The sequence below is a fragment of the Pseudorca crassidens genome, chromosome 14 (genome assembly GCF_039906515.1).
Source record: "Pseudorca crassidens isolate mPseCra1 chromosome 14, mPseCra1.hap1, whole genome shotgun sequence".
In the NCBI taxonomy this organism is placed as follows: Eukaryota; Metazoa; Chordata; class Mammalia; order Artiodactyla; family Delphinidae; genus Pseudorca; species Pseudorca crassidens.
In genome coordinates, this window is record NC_090309.1 from 33,274,419 (window position 1) to 33,291,361 (window position 16,943).

At 45.8% G+C, this 16,943-nt stretch overlaps 1 protein-coding gene across 1 annotated transcript in view; it reads right to left on the reverse strand.

Annotated features, from left to right (window-relative positions):
- The window catches only part of ARHGAP25 (Rho GTPase activating protein 25), an 87,484-nt gene extending 87,052 nt beyond the window's left edge, over window positions 1-432 (reverse strand). The window contains exon 1 of the mRNA XM_067704847.1: window positions 44-432. Coding sequence (XP_067560948.1) covers window positions 44-104 — 61 coding nt within the window. The 5' untranslated portion in view covers window positions 105-432. The remainder of the gene's footprint in view (window positions 1-43) is intronic.
- Between the last annotated feature and the right edge of the window lie 16,511 nt (window positions 433-16,943).

Here is a 16,943-nt window from a genome sequence, read left to right on the forward strand (position 1 = left end):
AAGTATGAGAACCACAAAGGCAGCAAAAAGACGTTGACCATACCTATTTTCCCAGCCTCCCCTCGCAGGTTGAAATCCCAGTTTCTTGGCAGCTTCAGGGACATTTTGCTTCTGGTTTGGGTGAGCTGCTGCTGAAGCAGGGAGTCTGCCTCAGTTCACGCCCTTCTTGGCTTTTTGATCTTCTTGCCCCACAAGCTTGTGTGTGTGTGTTTTCCCCTTTACGATTGCTTCACAAGCAATCTTCGGTTTGAGGTTGATCTGCCAGCATGTCTTCTCCTTTCTCAGATGAAAGGTCCATCCATCTGTCACCGGGGATGGTACCCAAACCTGCCCACTGTCCCTCGGGGGGCTGGTACCTCATGAAGTGTGCACCCTGCTTTTCCTGCTTTCAGTATTACCAGAAATATCCCAGTTGACACTTCACTCTGCGTCATGGGAAGCAAAGCTCCTGTTCAAAAGAATCTCAGGCCTCACTGAGGCGAGGTCGTGATAAACAACGGCTGCCTCTTGGCTTTTTTTTTTTTTTTTTTTTTAACTGTCTGCTTCCTTGCATTTGAGGAAGTGGGTGGTTGTTCAGTGTAATGATACATTATAATCTCTTTCTTGAGAAAATGGTTTTTGGAAATGCTTGTATAAGTAGAGTGAGTGCTAGAGGTTTGATTACAAGAAAAGAAAATTCTAAGACTCTGGCCATCTACCTCTAAGGCTCCCTTCTCATTGAACAGAGTGGGCTTACAAAAACGGTCAATAAGACAAAGCGCTTTCCCCCAAAGTCACCTTCGTTTAGGTCACCTTCTTTTAGTCACCTTCTTCCTGCTATAAGACCCACATAGTAAGTTCTCCAGCTACTCAGGACAAAGGTTCCAAGTGATCTCAGCCTGATGTCAGGAGGGTTCTGATGTATTTAGCTAATAAGTGAGCTTTAGCTGGGTAGACCCACTTAAGTGTTAAAATGGTTCTTTGACCTTGTGTACAGGGTGTGGGTTTGGGAATCAGACTGATATATGTTCACAACTCAGTTCTTCCACTTCCTAGCTCTGCAGCTTTTAACAAGCAACTGAATCTCTCTGGGCCTCAGTATCCTTAGCAGTAAAATGGGTTGATAATAACCATGACTGCACAGGGTTGTGAAGGCATCTAGTACAGAGCTGGACGCATAGTGGTTACACCACAAACATCAATTCAACCCTTATTCCATTTAGTTCAGTTCTGTGACAGGCTTTCGTATGTTCAACTGGGCCAGACTAACCTAGTGATTAAGTATTTGGTCCAAGAGCCAGAATGCCTGTGTTCAAATCCTGGTCCAACCACTTTCTTGCTGTGTGACTTTGGATAAGTTTCTTGACTACTCTGTGCTTCAATATTCTCATCTATAAATGAGGCAAATAATAGGACCTACTTCAGAGGGCTATCATGAGGCTTATTAAAGAGAGTAGATAATAAGACTAATAAGGCTATAAGGTAATGGGACTAATAAGATAGTAGGTAAGAGTGCTCACAAGAGTCACTACTGGCCAGAATATGAGCTACACATCCTCGGTCCATTCATTCTTCAGCCCTCCTGGATGACTCTGCTATACTTTCTTCTTTGCCTCCACGTACTCACTCTGTTGATGCCCTGGCTTCCTGTTCCATTGAGAAAGTTGATGCAACTGGAGGAGAACGTCTGCAAGCTCCCATCACTGTAGCGCCCTCACTTCCATGCATGGAAGCTCACACACTCAATCTTCTCTCAGTTCCGAAGGATAAACTGTGTCATCACTCCTCTATCTTTACTGCTTCATCAGTTTCTTCTCTCTCGGATCATTGCCACCAGCATTCACGCTTATTCTTTTGTTTTTTGTTTTTGTTTTTGTTTTTTTGCGGTACGCAGGCCCCTCACCGCTGTGGCCTCTCCCTTTGCGGAGCACAGGCTCCGGACGCGCAGGCCCAGCGGCCATGGCCCATGGGCCCAGCCGCTCCGCGGCATGTGGGACCCTCCCGGACCGGGGCATGAACCCGTGTCCCCGGCATCGGCAGGCGGACTCTCAACCACTGTGCCACCAGGGAAGCCCCACACTTATTCTTTTATATACTATAGTTTAAAAAATCTCTCTCGATGTCATTTCCCCCTTTGGCTACAGCCCCATTTCTCTCCTTCATTTCTGAGCCAAGTTTTCCTAAGAATTGTCTGTACTTGCAAACACTTGTCCTACTATTCTCTCCTGAATCTTTTTGGTTGATGTGTTTGCTCCCATGACTCCACTGAATATATTCTGATCAAGGACATCGACCACATGCCTGTCACTGAACCCACTGGTCAATTCCACATGTCATCTCACTTTGACACAGTTGATTCCTTTCTCCAAGCCCAAGCCCTCTCTCCACTTGGCTCCCAGGGTTCCTCACTGGTGTGGTTGTCTGCCTGCCGTTCTGCTTCATCTCCATTTCCTTGCTGATTCCGTTTCATCTCCCTGACCTCTTAACAGTGAAGGAAACCAGGATTCACTCACTGGACTACTCTTCCATCTATACCCACACGTTGGTGAGCTCATCCGTCTCAAGGCTTTAAATGCCATGCATTTGCTGATCCATCCAAGGTAGATTTTCAGCCCAGACTGCCCCCTGAACCCCAAATCATACACATCTCTGCTTATATAACAAATAACCACCTCAAACTAAACTGTCCAAAACTTATATCCGGCTTCCCTGGTGGCGCAGTGGTTGAGAGTCCGCCTGCCGATGCAGGGGACACAGGTTCGTGCCCCGGTCCGGGAGGATCCCACATGCTGCGGAGCAGCTGGGCCCGTGAGCCATGGCTGCTGAGCCTGCGCGTCCGGAGCCTGTGCTCCGCAACGGGAGAGGCCGCAACAGTGAGAGACCCGCGTACCGCAAAAAAAAAAAAAAAAAAAAAAAAAAATCCAAAACTTATATCCGGGGGACCAGGCTGAAGGAGCAGGGGTGACCTGAGGCATATTCTTCTCATTGTGAATGAAAGGAGTGTAAGAGGGAAGAACCACATAAGCCTATTTAAAGCCTCTGCTCTTATCATATCTGTTCATATTCTAGTGACCCACACACATCACGTGACCAAGTCCAAAGTCAGTGAAACAGGAAGTACACACAACCCGGGGGTGGGGGACAGGGGGGAAAAGGAGTACATGTCTGCTGATCAATGCTCCAGTCCATCACACCAACACGGCTCAGCTACCCTCCAAGCACCCCAGGCGTGCTGGATTCCTCTGAACTTAGTCATTGGAGACTTCGGAGCGCCCGCTTGGCATTACTGCCTGCCTGACCCAAAGAGCACTTCTCTGTTCTATCCTGACTCGGGGTGGAGGCAAGTGTGGATAGCCATCCCGAGTCCCAGCCCAGCAACATCTCCACAGGGAACTTGACATCATGCAAAGGTTCAATCCTGGGACCTAAACTCAAGAACTCTGAAAATATCTTGAAGGTAGCATTTAGAAACATGGAGAGAACTTCCCTTACTCCTCAGGGTAGGTTCCTGAAAGTCTTGGGAAAATCTCGTGACTGATGGGGAAGTTGTTCATGAATACTTGGAAAGGCAGCCAGAAGAAAAGCACCCCTGGAAAGGCCCAGCACAGCTGCCGTCCCTCCGAAAAGCCTGCCCTGGAGCAGTCAGCTGCTTGGGTAGGGGTGACGGGCAGCGTCGCTGCAGCACTGCTCCCCGATTCCTGACCTTCAGAAAATGAAGAACTATAGATGTCTCGTCTGGTTCCCAAGTTTGAATCAGCATCTGCTATAGCAAAAGGAAAAGCAAACATTCATTCATCTATTTGCTTAACTGAATGCTAACCATTAATTAAGAGCTTATTTTTTTTACTGGACACTGGTAGAATGTTCATGAACAAGCTGACTTTGTTTCTGCCCTCATTCAACTTACAGTCTGTTGCGAGAGAATAGTTAAGTCAACAATTAAATACTACGTGAGAAGGGTATACTGGGGGCAGTTTGGGGAGTATGGGACTTTATCTTGGAGGGGCCTAATTGGGACTTGGGGTTGTGAGGGAAGGCTTTCTGAAGGAAGTGTCTTTTATATTAAGGCTTCATGAATGAGTTAGGGAAGAAGAGTGTTGCAGAAGTTTTCCATACGAAGCAAACAGCATGCAATAGGCACAGAGGTAAGAAAGGACTCATCAGGTTGCTCCAGAAAAGGATGAAAGGGGAGGGATGGAGGAGAGACGAAGCTGGAGAGGGAGACCAGGGCTGGATCATGGTGGATCCCTGGGAAAAGTTTTGACTTTACACTGAAGGAAACAGAAGCTACCGGGGAGTTTTTATTAGAGCGAGGTTGCAGAGGCTGTGGCAGACATGGAGGTGAGAGTGAGAGCGGGGGAGACGTCAATGGCCGCGTTCAGGGTAAGAAGGGAAAACAAGGCAAAAGCCATCCAGGTGGTAGGATTTATGGCCCCGGGGAGTTTCTATGGGAGAAAAAAGATGCCCACAGTCCTGGCCCCAGTCCCTGCAGAGATGGAGGCTCCAATCACAGAGATGGAGTGTGGACAGAAAGAGTGAGGGTTACTAATGAGGAGGGAGAGGCAAGGTACCTCAAGGAGAAGATGGTGGGCTCTGTCAGTCCAGGGGAGGTGGCATTTAGAGAGCTGCGGGGTGCTCAATGCAGATGTCCTGCAGCTGTGGGAACCCAGAGCTCACGTTCATTCGTTCCCTCATTCACTCCATAAACATTTATCCAGAACTGTGCTGGCTGGATGCTGAGTAAACAGGATGATTAAGAACCTGGCCTAATCCTCAAATGACTCAGGAGAGAGAAGTGTAAACATAACGGCAGTGCCATTGGAGACAAAAAAAATAGTGTACGCACGGAGTAGGGTGGAACAGGAATTGTGAGCTCTGCTTGGGTGGCCAGGGAAGGCTTCCCAGGAAAGGTGACCCAGGAGAGAGCAGGCAGGCAGGAAGCATAGTGAGGGAGCCAGAGGAAGATGTTCCAGGCTGATGAAAGAGCAGAGAGCTCGACAACACCAAACGCACTTAGGGAAGAGCTAGGAATGGCATCTGGCTACGGCTACGGGGTAAGTTTGGAAGAGGGGGAGACAGACAGATGGGCCGAGGGGGCAGGGCCGCTGGGCCAGGGCCTCAGGCACTGGCTGAGGGCTTGGACTCCACTCTGAGGTGACAGTCATTGGAGGACTTCGTATACATTCCTTTTATTGTTATTTTTACCATTATAGAAGTCTATGCAAGTTTTAAGTATGTATAAAGAAAATAAAAATCACTGTTACCATTTAAGATGTAAAGAAAAATTTTCTCCTTCTCAGCCTCCTCTCTGGATGTAGTGTATGTATATGCTATTTTTAACTTCATTAAGAAATAATTGGCAAATATAATTGTATATGTTGAAAGTGTACAACGTGATGATTTGATATCCATATACAATGCAGATGGGTGATTACCAAGATTAAGATTATTTACACATCCATTACCTCACATAGTTAACATTGTTACTACTTGTGTGTGTGTGTGTGTGTGTGTGTGTGTGTGTGTGGTCAGAATGCTTACAGTCTACTCTCAGCAACTTTCCCACATATAATACTGTATTATTAGCTACAGTCACCGCGCTGTACGTTAGATATCGCATATCTGTATATATATTGTTTTAATTCAAAAACTACCATGCATGTTGTTTTATAAACTGCTATCATGCCTTGACAAAAAAATGAATAGTTATCTATCCTTAAGCGTTTTCCTAAAACATCATTATTAATGGCCTCATAGTTTTTAATTGTGTAATGAAAGCCAAATTTATTCAACAAAGCCCTGTAACCACTGAGCATTTGAGAGATACACAAAGTTTTATAATCTTCTTATAGTTAAGTATCTGTGGAAATCCATTCTCCCACTTTTTCCCTCACCCCCAGGTGAATTCTTAGAGGTGGAAATACTGTGAAAAAGGATATGAAAATGTTAAGACTTGACGTGTGTTTCCAAACTGTCTTACAGAAGGTTCTACCAGTTTATGTTCACATCGGTGATATATGAAGGGTCCAGTTCCCTCATGGCCTTGCTAAAAGTTGGCATTGTTTTATTTAAAATCATTGCCAGTTATTCAAACAATTTTTTAATTAATAGTGAAACTCAAGTTACTTTTGAATGTGCTTACTGGCCATTTGTAGGGGTCACATATGTCTAGGTATCTATGTGTCTGAGTGACCTTGCAAAAGGAAGGTTATCTTACACCTTTATTTGTGACTTTCATCCCACTCGCTCTAGGATCTCCTTCAGAAACTCTGGTTAGCTGCCTGCTAGTTCTTCATTTGTAGCCTCTTTGTCTTTCATTTTGTCACCTCTGTTATGTCCTCTGCATTTCGAGACAGTTTCTCATGTTTGTCCTTCATCTCACTGTTTTGTTTTGTTTTGTTTTGTGGTATGCGGGCCTCTCACTGTTGTGGCCTCTCCCGTTGTGGAGCACAGGCTCCGGACGCGCAGGCTCAGTGGCCACGGCTCACAGGCCCAGCCGCTCCGCAGCATGTGGGATCCTCCCGGACCGGGGCACGAACCCGTGTCCCCTGCATCGGCAGGCGGACTCTCAACCACTGCGCCACCAGGGAAGCCCTGGTTTTGTTTTTTTAATGGCTTTATTGAGGTATAATTTATGTACCACACAATTCACTCATCTAAAGGGTAAAATTCAATGATTTTTCTACTATACTCATAGAGTTGTTCAACCATCACCACAGTTTTAGAACATTATCGTCATCCCCCAAAGAAACCCCATACCCTTTAGCAGCCCCTTCCCACTTCCCCCACCCAGCCCCAGGCAACCACTAATCTACCTTCTGTCTCTATATATTTGCCCATTCTGGACATTTCATATAAATGGAATCATATGATATGGGGTCTTTTCTGACTTGCTTCTTTCACACAGCGTAATGTTTTGAAGTTTATCCATTTTGTAGCATATATCAGAACTTTATTTCCTTTTATGGCCAAACCATATCCCATTGTATGTATGTAGCACATTTTGTTTATCTATTCATCAGATGATGGACACTTGGCTTACTTCTACTTTTGGGGTATTATGAATAATGCTGCTGTGAACATTCATGTTCAAGTTTTTGTGTAGACGTATGCTTTTGTTTCTCTTGGGTCTGTACGAAGCAGTGGAATTTCTGGATCATACGGTGACTCATGTTTAAACTCTTGAACCACCAGAATGTTTTTCAAAGTGGCTGCACCACTTTGTATTCCCACCAGCGATACAGGAGGGGTCCATTTTTTCCCCACATTATCCCCAAAGCTTGTTATCATCTCTCTTTTCTATTTGAGCCATCCTAGTGGGTATGGACTGGTATCTCATTGTGGTTTTGATTTGCATTTCCCTGATGGCCAGTGATGTTGAGTGTCTTTCCATGTGCTTATTGGCTGGTTTGGTTTTCCAAAGCGTAAGTTCTGCTTCTTGAAACGTCCACAGATGTAGCCACAGGGAACGTGCATTTCTATAAGACCACATTCAGCTAAAACTTAAGCCTTCAGTTTTGGCTTTAACTCTACCGTTTTGTTTTGGTTTTAACTCTACTGTTTTGTTTTGGTTCCTTTAAAACCTTCTTTAAGGGGAAGCTGATGTACATTGTGCCGAATAGCATACCAAACTTTTGGCAGTATTTAATTCTGAAGTACCACTTTCCCCTACCCACTGCCTGGCAAATTTGTAAGTGATGCTGGGTATGAAAACAGAATCGCATCTTACCAGTAGTGATTGGGTCTGCTGGAGAGAGTCCTTTGCCGCTGGATCTCTCCCTCTCCTTCTCCATCACATGCCCCAAGTGTGGTTGCCATCATCATCTGCACCATCATGGCTAGTGTAGCTGTTATTTTCTGCAGGGATTTATAGCAGTGCCTGGGAGGGAATGGAAGGATGATACCCTAGCTACCTCACTGAGGAGCATCAAAGAAATGTACAGCAGAGAAGGGGAGTTCAGTTTCCTGGATTCTCCACAGTCTGTGTCTCTGAGTGAAGAACAGACTCGAGGAGAGACACGCTGTGGGTGCCCACCTTTGTCAGGAAGTCTCTGCCCGTGAAACGAAGTCGGGGAGGTTTCTCTGAACCCAGGTCCTTATGCGATAGGACAGTGCCCTGTTGATCAGTAAGCTTCTCCTAGGAGGACAGAGAGGAGCTTTGTTGCTAGTGCTGGCCCAATGGTTTTGTTGTTGTTGTTCTTAATAAAATTAATCGTACATTACAGTGGAGGGGGGTGGATAGAAACAAAGAGAAATCTTGAGCATCTTGGTGTCAGAGTTGAAACAAAAGAGGCTTTAATTTCACTGTCTAACAACAGCAAAATCATGGGCTCTAGAGAAGTGGCTGGGGATTGACCTCCTTCCCACCTGTCTCCCACAGCCCCTGAAGAGTTGCTTGGTGAAAGGTTAGGGCGCTGCCCTTGGTGCTGGTCCCTGAATCGAATGTCTTTCTCTCTCAGTAGTGAGTGTGGGGTGGCCAGAGGAAAGGGGAGGCACCTGCCCTAAGCAGGCAATAGAGGTGTTTGCCTGTAGAGAATTTAAAAAATAGAACGAAACTAAAAGCCCTCGGCTTTCCTTTATTATTATCACCACACAGGATAATTCTAAATAATGTCTGCGCTAAAACTACTCTGCCCCTTAGCTGGACACTTCCACCCCTCACCTTGGTAGGCCCGACAAGCCCTGCTGGTTATGGTCCCACCTTGTCCACGTGAGAACTCTCTCCTTGCTGTGGAACCTGCCCGGGGCTCGTGTATTTTGATTGACTACACTGCCCACCTGAAAATATCAGCCCCATCCCCCATCCTTCCCAATCCTTCCCACTCCAGCTCTCTGAGGATTTGAACCCCTATTCCAGCCCCTATCCTACTTTCCCTAGCAGTAGTCTATAACAATGCCCCTCATCTCGTGAGCTTTCCAGGAAGCCTGGAATTTGAACCAGGTGAATTGGTTCATAAAACCTGCAGGACGCCATGCTAAAAAAAGCCTTGAACGACTGCATCTTGATGACTTTATCCTGACAATTCAGGTAGAGCACCTATATTTAAAAAGAAAAAAAAAAAAAAAGAACACACTTTGTTCTTGAAGCAGTTTTAAGTTTACAGAAAAATTGAATGAGAAGTAGAGAGTTCCCACATACCACCAACCCACCCTCCAGCGCCCACACAATTCCTCCTTTTCCCGCCTACTAGTGTTACTGACTGCAAGCTCATACAGCTCACTGCATAACAGGCCAAGAAATTGAGGGACGAGCTGTTGGGGCAAGGAATAGTGATTTTATTTGGAAAGCCAGCAGACCGAGAAGATGGTGGACTCATGTCCCAAAGAACCGTCTTACTTGAGTTAGAGTTCAAGCTTCTTTTATACTGAAAGTGGAGGGTGTGTGGCTGGTTGTTGCAGATGTCTTGGTGTTGGAATCCTTTGTCCTTGCCTGTGTCCATGTAGGTCTGGTCACAATGATCCTGTAAAACTCCAAAAAGACAATTGCTATTTTCTGTTCTGCAACTTTTTATCTCTACATAAATGGAAAAGAGTTACACATTTAAAGGTCAAAGCCTTGAGAATGGGCTATCCTGTATATTTCAGGGTATAGGCAACATTCTTTTACCAAAGGTGCAGAGCCAGCATGACAAAGCAGAGGCAACAGAACACAAGGATTAGAGCTAAAGGAATAGATCCAATGTGGAGTCAGGTTTGTTCTTCTCTGTTACATTAGCATCTTGCATTAGTGTGGTACTCTTGATAGAATTGATGAGCCAATATGGACACATTTTTATTAACTAAAGTCCACAGTTCGCATTAGGATTCACTCATTGTGTTGTGCATTCTACAGGTTTGATAAATGCTTGATGACTTGTATCCACCATCATGATATTATACAGAATGGTTTTACTGCCCTAAAAGTCCCCTGTGCAGAGCACCCACTTTTGTGACATCCTCCCGTCTTGTTCACACAGAGTTTTTTTTTTTTTTTTTCATTGCCATGATTTTAAAATCAAGAGATTCCTAAAGGAATCTGAGTTTCTGAAACAGCCAGCGATTCAGCCACAGGCACCAGCGTGTCCACAAGATCACGGTCAGCAGACTCTCGGCAGAGGCTGACCCTCTTCAGAGAGGTCAGCTGTGCCAAGACCCTTCTGCTCCAGAGAGGCAGGGCCAGGTGCCATTTATAGTCACACTTGGACTGTTGTTTTCCTTAGAATAGATTTGAGAAGAAAAGTATGACACTTTGTACTCATGTCTCATTCAAAAGTGAGGAGAATAAAGGTAGTCTGGGAAGGTCAAGACGTTTGGGAGAAAACACATTTCTTTGTGGACGCGAGTGAGCTAGTTTCATGTGTTAATATTCCCTGCCTGGCTCCTTTTGGCGCTGGAATGTGGGTCCCATATTAGGGGGTGCAGTCGACCAGCAACTGTACTTTTAGTTACTACTCAACTGTGCAGGGTTAAAGGCCGTACCTTCAGGGATATGACTGATTTCACAGAATGTGTGTCCTGAAGTGTGGCATTTAGAGACATCAAGAGAAAGATCTTTTTCATATGGATTTTAATAGTCTACGTCTTTAAGAGAGTTGTATTTAAAAGTCACAAGTTCAGTGTTTTATTCCCTTTCCCTTAGCTATATGAGTAAAACAGGAACAAAAAAAATCCAAACTGGCAGAGGAAGAGACTCTACCCTCTGAACAATCGGTTTGGTTCAAGGGATGTGGTACCGGCATCTTAGCTCAGAGCCTTTTTCCTCCAGGCCTGAGCCATGAGGTGGACATGCCCTGCTCATTACTGATCTCACCTCTGCTAAGGCTCTACTGTTGATTCTGATGGCTGGTCACAGTTTGATAGTCTATTAACTTTTAGTTTTTCCAACTATCCCATAGCCAAAAAAAAATTATATATACACTATGCTATATATAATTTTTATATATAGTATAGTATATAAAGCTATATATATACTATAATATATAGTATACTATAATATACTATAGTATGTTAGTATATATAGTATATATATGATATTATATTATTATACTATTATAAAAGTATATAGTATATATAATGATATATATCAATATAGGTACTATACTATACAGTATCTACTATATATACCATAATATAAATTAATATAATATATTATTGTATATTACAGTATATATAGTATATATACTATACTCTATATAATATACTATAATATATTATATATTATTATATAATAATATATTATATTATTTATATTATAGTTATATTATTAATAATATTATATTATGTATATTTTATATATATATAAAATAATGTCTTTTAATTTTCCCTGGAGGAAGGCTGTCCCATGGATCACAGGATTAGAGAGAGAAATGTCCATTTAAATGGGAAATTTGTCCCTGAAGGGCTCTAAACAGAACCTGAAGTTTTTGAATGGGAGCACACAGAGCAAATCAAGGGGAAGTGTCCCCCACATAACATAATCATGGGTTGCATTATATTAGGCTGAACCACATGAAATTTCTGATACTTGACCACTTTCGACTGGCAAAAACAACTTCATATGTTTCAGTGGAAGAGTTCCATTCTGCTTCTTGCTGCTCATTCACTCGACAAATAGCAAATAAGTTGTTCACCTATCATGTACCAGGCACTGTTCTAGGTGTTGGGAATATAGCCAAAAGCAAGACAGCCAAAAACTGCTTTTGTGAAGCTTATTCCAGTGAGGAGAGAGAGACATAACCACAATAATAAGCAGGATGAGTGTGCTATGTTACGAGGGATGAGCGCTGTGGAAAAGAGTAGATGTTCCCTGGGAAGGGAGAAGAGGTGCTGGGTTTCAGGAGGGGTGGCTGCAGCTGTGAATAGTCGGATGTGTGTCATTTGAGTAAAGACCTAGAGAAAGTGAGGAATGAGCCAGGAGAATATCTGCAGAAGACCATTCCAGAAGAAAGGAGAGTGAGTGCAAGGGCCCCACCCGAGATAGGAGCAAGCCAAGTATAACCAAGAGACAGCGGGGAGGCCATGTCCCTGGAGTGGAGGGAAGAAGGGAGAGATCGCTGGGGATGGGATGATGAGGTAACAGGGGGCCGACTGCACAGGGCTTTCTAGGACCCAGCCGGGACTTTTACTTTGAGTGAGGTTTTGAACAGAGGAGTGACTTGACTTGATTTGTACTTTTAAAAGATCACTATGAAAGGATGCTCAGCATCGATAATCATCAGGGAAATGCAAATCAAAACCACAATGAGGTACGGCCTCACACCTGTCAGAATGGCTACCATCACAAATGACAAAGGTTGGCGACTATGTGGAGAAAAGGGACCCTGGTGCACTGCTGGTGGGAATATAAATTGGTGCCGCCACTATGGAGAACAGTATGGACATTTCTCAAAATCTAAAAATAGAACTATCATATGACCCAGTGATTCCACTCTTGGATATATTTCCAAGAAAACCAAAAACACTAATTCGGAAAGATACATGCACCCCAATATTCATAACAGCACCATTTACAGCAGCTAAGGTATGGAAACAACCTAAGCGCCTATCAACAGATGAATGGATAGAGAAGATTTTTATATATACACATATATTTTTATATATACATATATATATAATAGAATGCTACTCAGCCATAAAAAAGAATGAAATTTTGCCATTTGCAGCAACATGGACGGACTTGGCATTATGCTAAGTGAAATAAATCAGAGAGAGAAAGATAAATGCTGTATGATATCACTTATATGTGGAATCTAAAAAAAATACAACAAACTAGGGAATATTAAAAAAAGAAGGGCTTCCCTGGTGGCGCAGTGGTTGAGAGTCCGCCTGCCGATGCAGGGGACACGGGTTCATGCCCCGGTCCGGGAAGATCCCACATGCCGCAGAGCGGCTGGGCCCGTGAGCCATGGCCACTGAGCCTACGTGTCCGGAGCCTGTGCTCCACAGTGGGAGAGGCCACAACAGTGAGAGGCCCGTGTACTGCAAAAAACAAAAAAACAAAAAAACAAAAAAGAAGAAGAAGCAAACTCACAGATATAGAGAACAAACTACTGTTACCAGTGGGGACAGGAAAGTGGGGAGGGGCAACATAGGGGTAGGGGATTAAGAGGGACAAACTATTAGGTATAAAATAAGCTACAAGGACGTATTGTACAATATGGAGAATATAGCCAATATTTTAAAACTATGATATAAATAGAGCATAACCTTTAAAAAAGTGTGAATCACTATATTGTACACCTGAAACTTATATAATATTGTATAGCAACTGCACTTCAATAATAAAAAAAAAAATCACTATGGTTTCCATGCTGAGGGCTGGGGAAGAGGAAATAAGAGGTCCCAGCTCAGGTAGGCAGGAAGGAAGCAAAAGGAGGTAAATTGTCTGAAGGGTGAGGAGGGCAAGGACAGAAGCAGAGACTTCAGAGGCTGACTGCAACAGTGCAGGTGAGAGGGGACAGTGGGTCTGGACCAGTGTGGACCAGCCAGCACACCACACATGGTTGTGCAGTTGATACATTGCAGAGGCACTGCCCTCATGAGTAGGGTGAAGGGGCACTGGAATCCAGCCAAGGCCTAAGTGTGGTGCTGCATCCCTCCAGAGGGAAGGGAACATTTCTCTTCAAAGGCTCTGTCCACCCATTAAGTTATGTGCATGATGTTTTTCTAAACATTACAAAAGCACCACCATATGGACCAGCACAGGCTCTGGCAGTGGCCAAGGAGTTGGTGAGAAGGGCTGAGATTCTAAATACATCCTGGACCAATCCTGTCAGTTCTATTAACAGATTGGGTGAGGGGTGTGAGAGAAAGAGAGGAATCAAGGGAAACTACAAGGGTCTCGGCCTGAAAAAATGGAACAATAGGGCTTCTCCTGGCTGAGATGGAAAGGCGAGGAAGGAGCGGGCTGGGGAGAAGGGGTGGAGCAGAGTGGTGGAGAAGGTCAGCACGTTGTGAGCTAAAGATGCCCAGTAAACGTCCAAGTGGAGACAGTCCAGTGGGCAGCTGGATAGGAGTCTGGTGTTCAGGGCTGAGGTCCCCTGGATGGACATTTTGCATCATGTAAATAGACATTTCCTTGACCTTACACTTTTTGGTCCTCCAAGTGGCTCAGGAAGGACATCAGCAAGTACAATTGGTATTAACCTGAAGGGCCCCAGGTGCCCCTGGCCCCGTTCTCTCCACATCCTGCAGAGATCACGCACTGTGGACCTTGGCCCAGCAGGGTGTTTTCCTTTCTTATGGGGCTGGCGTGAGAGGTCTTGCCCAAGAGAAATACACGCTATAGGCTCATAGGTCAAGCGGTCTCAGGGACAGGCCAGGTATTCAGGAGACTAGGGGAAATGTCCGTGCCCTAACACCTGGCGAGTTGGGGTTCCCCAGTCCAGTGGGAAGTTGAGTCCATGGGAGTCTCAGCCTATCCCACTGGTAGAAGGGAAGCCGTGCTTCCTGGCCATGCAGAGCCCCCACTAGACATCCCTGCTCAGCTCCAGTTCGGCTGTCTGACCCCAGTGGCTCAGCACGCAGGGCATAGCTCTGTGGTGTCTGGATTAGGGATTTATCCCACTCCACCTCCTTCCCAGTGTTGGATGTGTCCATGCCCAACCAGCGGGGGTCTTCCACTCCTTCCAAAGTGAACCAGGTGATGTATGCCTCTCTTTGGAGCAATACACTCTGTGGGGACCCAGGAATCTCCATCTTGCCACCAGAGGTAACCTCCAGGGACCAGAAAGTGTGTTAGTGAAATCACCCAAGGCCCATCTGTAGGTCCAATTTGTGTCCATCCCTGAGTGACAGGCTACAGGCAGTACCAGGGCCTGTCTCCTCCCTGTCTCCCTCACTCAAGCCCTTTTAAAAGCATCCTGCAGCTAAGGCATCAACCCCCAGAACAGGTGGTCAGAGCAATTTGGAGGCTAACGTGACCAAGCCGGCCATGTGAGCAAGGGATGCAGGCCTAGTTTCTCCCACCCCTCACTCATCCACTCTCAGGGGGCCAGGGGTCTCCCCATGGCAGAGGAGCCTGGGCCTCGTGATTGCCCCCCAGGGAGTCCCTCCATGCCAGCATTTCTCAAGCACTTAGCTCACACCAGAGCCCAAAGATGGATGGAAATGGTCAAGGTGCCAAGATTCAGTGCCTTTATTTCCCCTTGTCCTCGGAACCCAGTGCGGGGTAGGGATTCACTGATCCCTAGAGGGAGCCCTAGGGCAAAAAGGCAGCCCTTCTTGCCCTACCTCTTCCTTGACCTTGACGGTGTTCTGATTGGTCACCGTCCTTTTCATACCTACTCTAGGTTGTTTTCTGCCCCTTCTTACCCTGTCCAACTATTACAAACTGCCATGAGAAGTTTCTCAATGAATGAAGTCCATTCCAATCATTTTTGAAAAATGGCCCATCCAGGCTCGGGGGTAGCCCACTGGCTTCCTGTTTCACAGCTGGTCCCACAGTAGGTCTACAGGCTTGGACACACTGCCCAAGGAGCCCAGAGGGGGTAAGCCCACCAGAATGGCCCTCAGTGGGCTGAAAACCCCTCTTCCTTTGCTTTGGCTCCAATGATCTTGCCTTCTTTGCTATTAACTAGCGACCACAGTGCTGGCACCTAAGTGGCCGCCTGCCGGCTCTCTGAAACCCAGATTTGTACCCCTGGCCTTGAACACAAGCCCACTGCCCTGTGTAGGCCAACCAAGCCACGTGCAGAGAGAGACAGAGCTCACGCACACATGCCCAGGTTCTCCCGAAACTCTGCCGAGCCTGGCTTCCCCTTTCAAGTTTTCCGTATTTTCCCCCATGTTTTAAGAATTAGAAACCCCTCCATTTCTCGTCTAACAAAAATGCTGTTAACCATCCTGCTTTAGGTGATGGGTTATCATGGCAGATTTGACCCACTTTCCCTTTCTGGGCTTCCTCTACCTTTTGTCCCCTCTTTCCTGGGTGGAGCCCTGTGGGTTGCACCCATCCTGCCTGGGATCTTACAGGGCAGGCTGAGCCAGGTGCTACCGGTGGTCTCGGCAGGGCTGTTCAACTTTGCATCTGGGGTCTCCTCCGTTCCCCACACGGGTATATAAACTTATTCACTGTGAGTCCGGTTCAAGACTGGGCTGGGTGTAGGGGGAGAGGCAGAAAAGGGTAGGGGGAGCGGGAGATGCAAACCATGGGGTGTAAGACAGGCTCAAGGCTGTACTGCACAACAAGGGAATAGAGCCAATATTTTGTAATAACCGTAAATAGAAAGTAACCTTTAAAAATTGTATTTAAAAATTTAAATTAAAAAGAACCAGGCCAGGTGTGTCTGCCTTCTTGATCAGCCACTCTCTATACCTATTTTTCCAAAAAAAGTTCTGCATTAACCCTTTACTGCCTGTCACTGGCCTTACTCCACTGCACAGATTCCATCAAGAGATTCTGGTGACTCGGGCCTTAGGAAGCCCAGTTCTCTTTCCCCAGAGACCCGATAGTATATTCATACAGTAACTGCTCTATCCTGGGGAGGAATCTTTGGTCCCATCCTTCCCCTAGTCTTTCACAATCACGAGGAGAAGCTTAGGGTTCGTGACCTGCCCTCTCAGGGATTTCAGTGGCCCACAGACATCATGGTCACCCTGATTACTGCTCTCCCCTGACCTGCTAGCACCCTTGGGGTGAGGGAGACATCTTCCACCCTGGAGGACCCCGTCAAGCCCTTCTGCATGCCTAGTTGAGCAGTATTTACCCAGTATCAGCACTGTCTACCAGACGAAGCACCAGCGCCATCACTTGTGGAGGCTGGGACCACGGGCACGAGGGTCAGCTGCTACTAAGGGTCTCCCTTTTCTGGGCTACAAGTGTGGGGTTATGCTTTTTGGGAGGTCCACTTCTGAAAAAAAAAAAAAAAAGAACAACACTTGGAATGAAAAACCCCAACGAGCCTTTGGGTACAGCAGCCACTAGAGTGAGCCCACAGACCCCAGAGGCCTATGGGATCTCTGCTCACACCCAGCGCAGTGAGGTA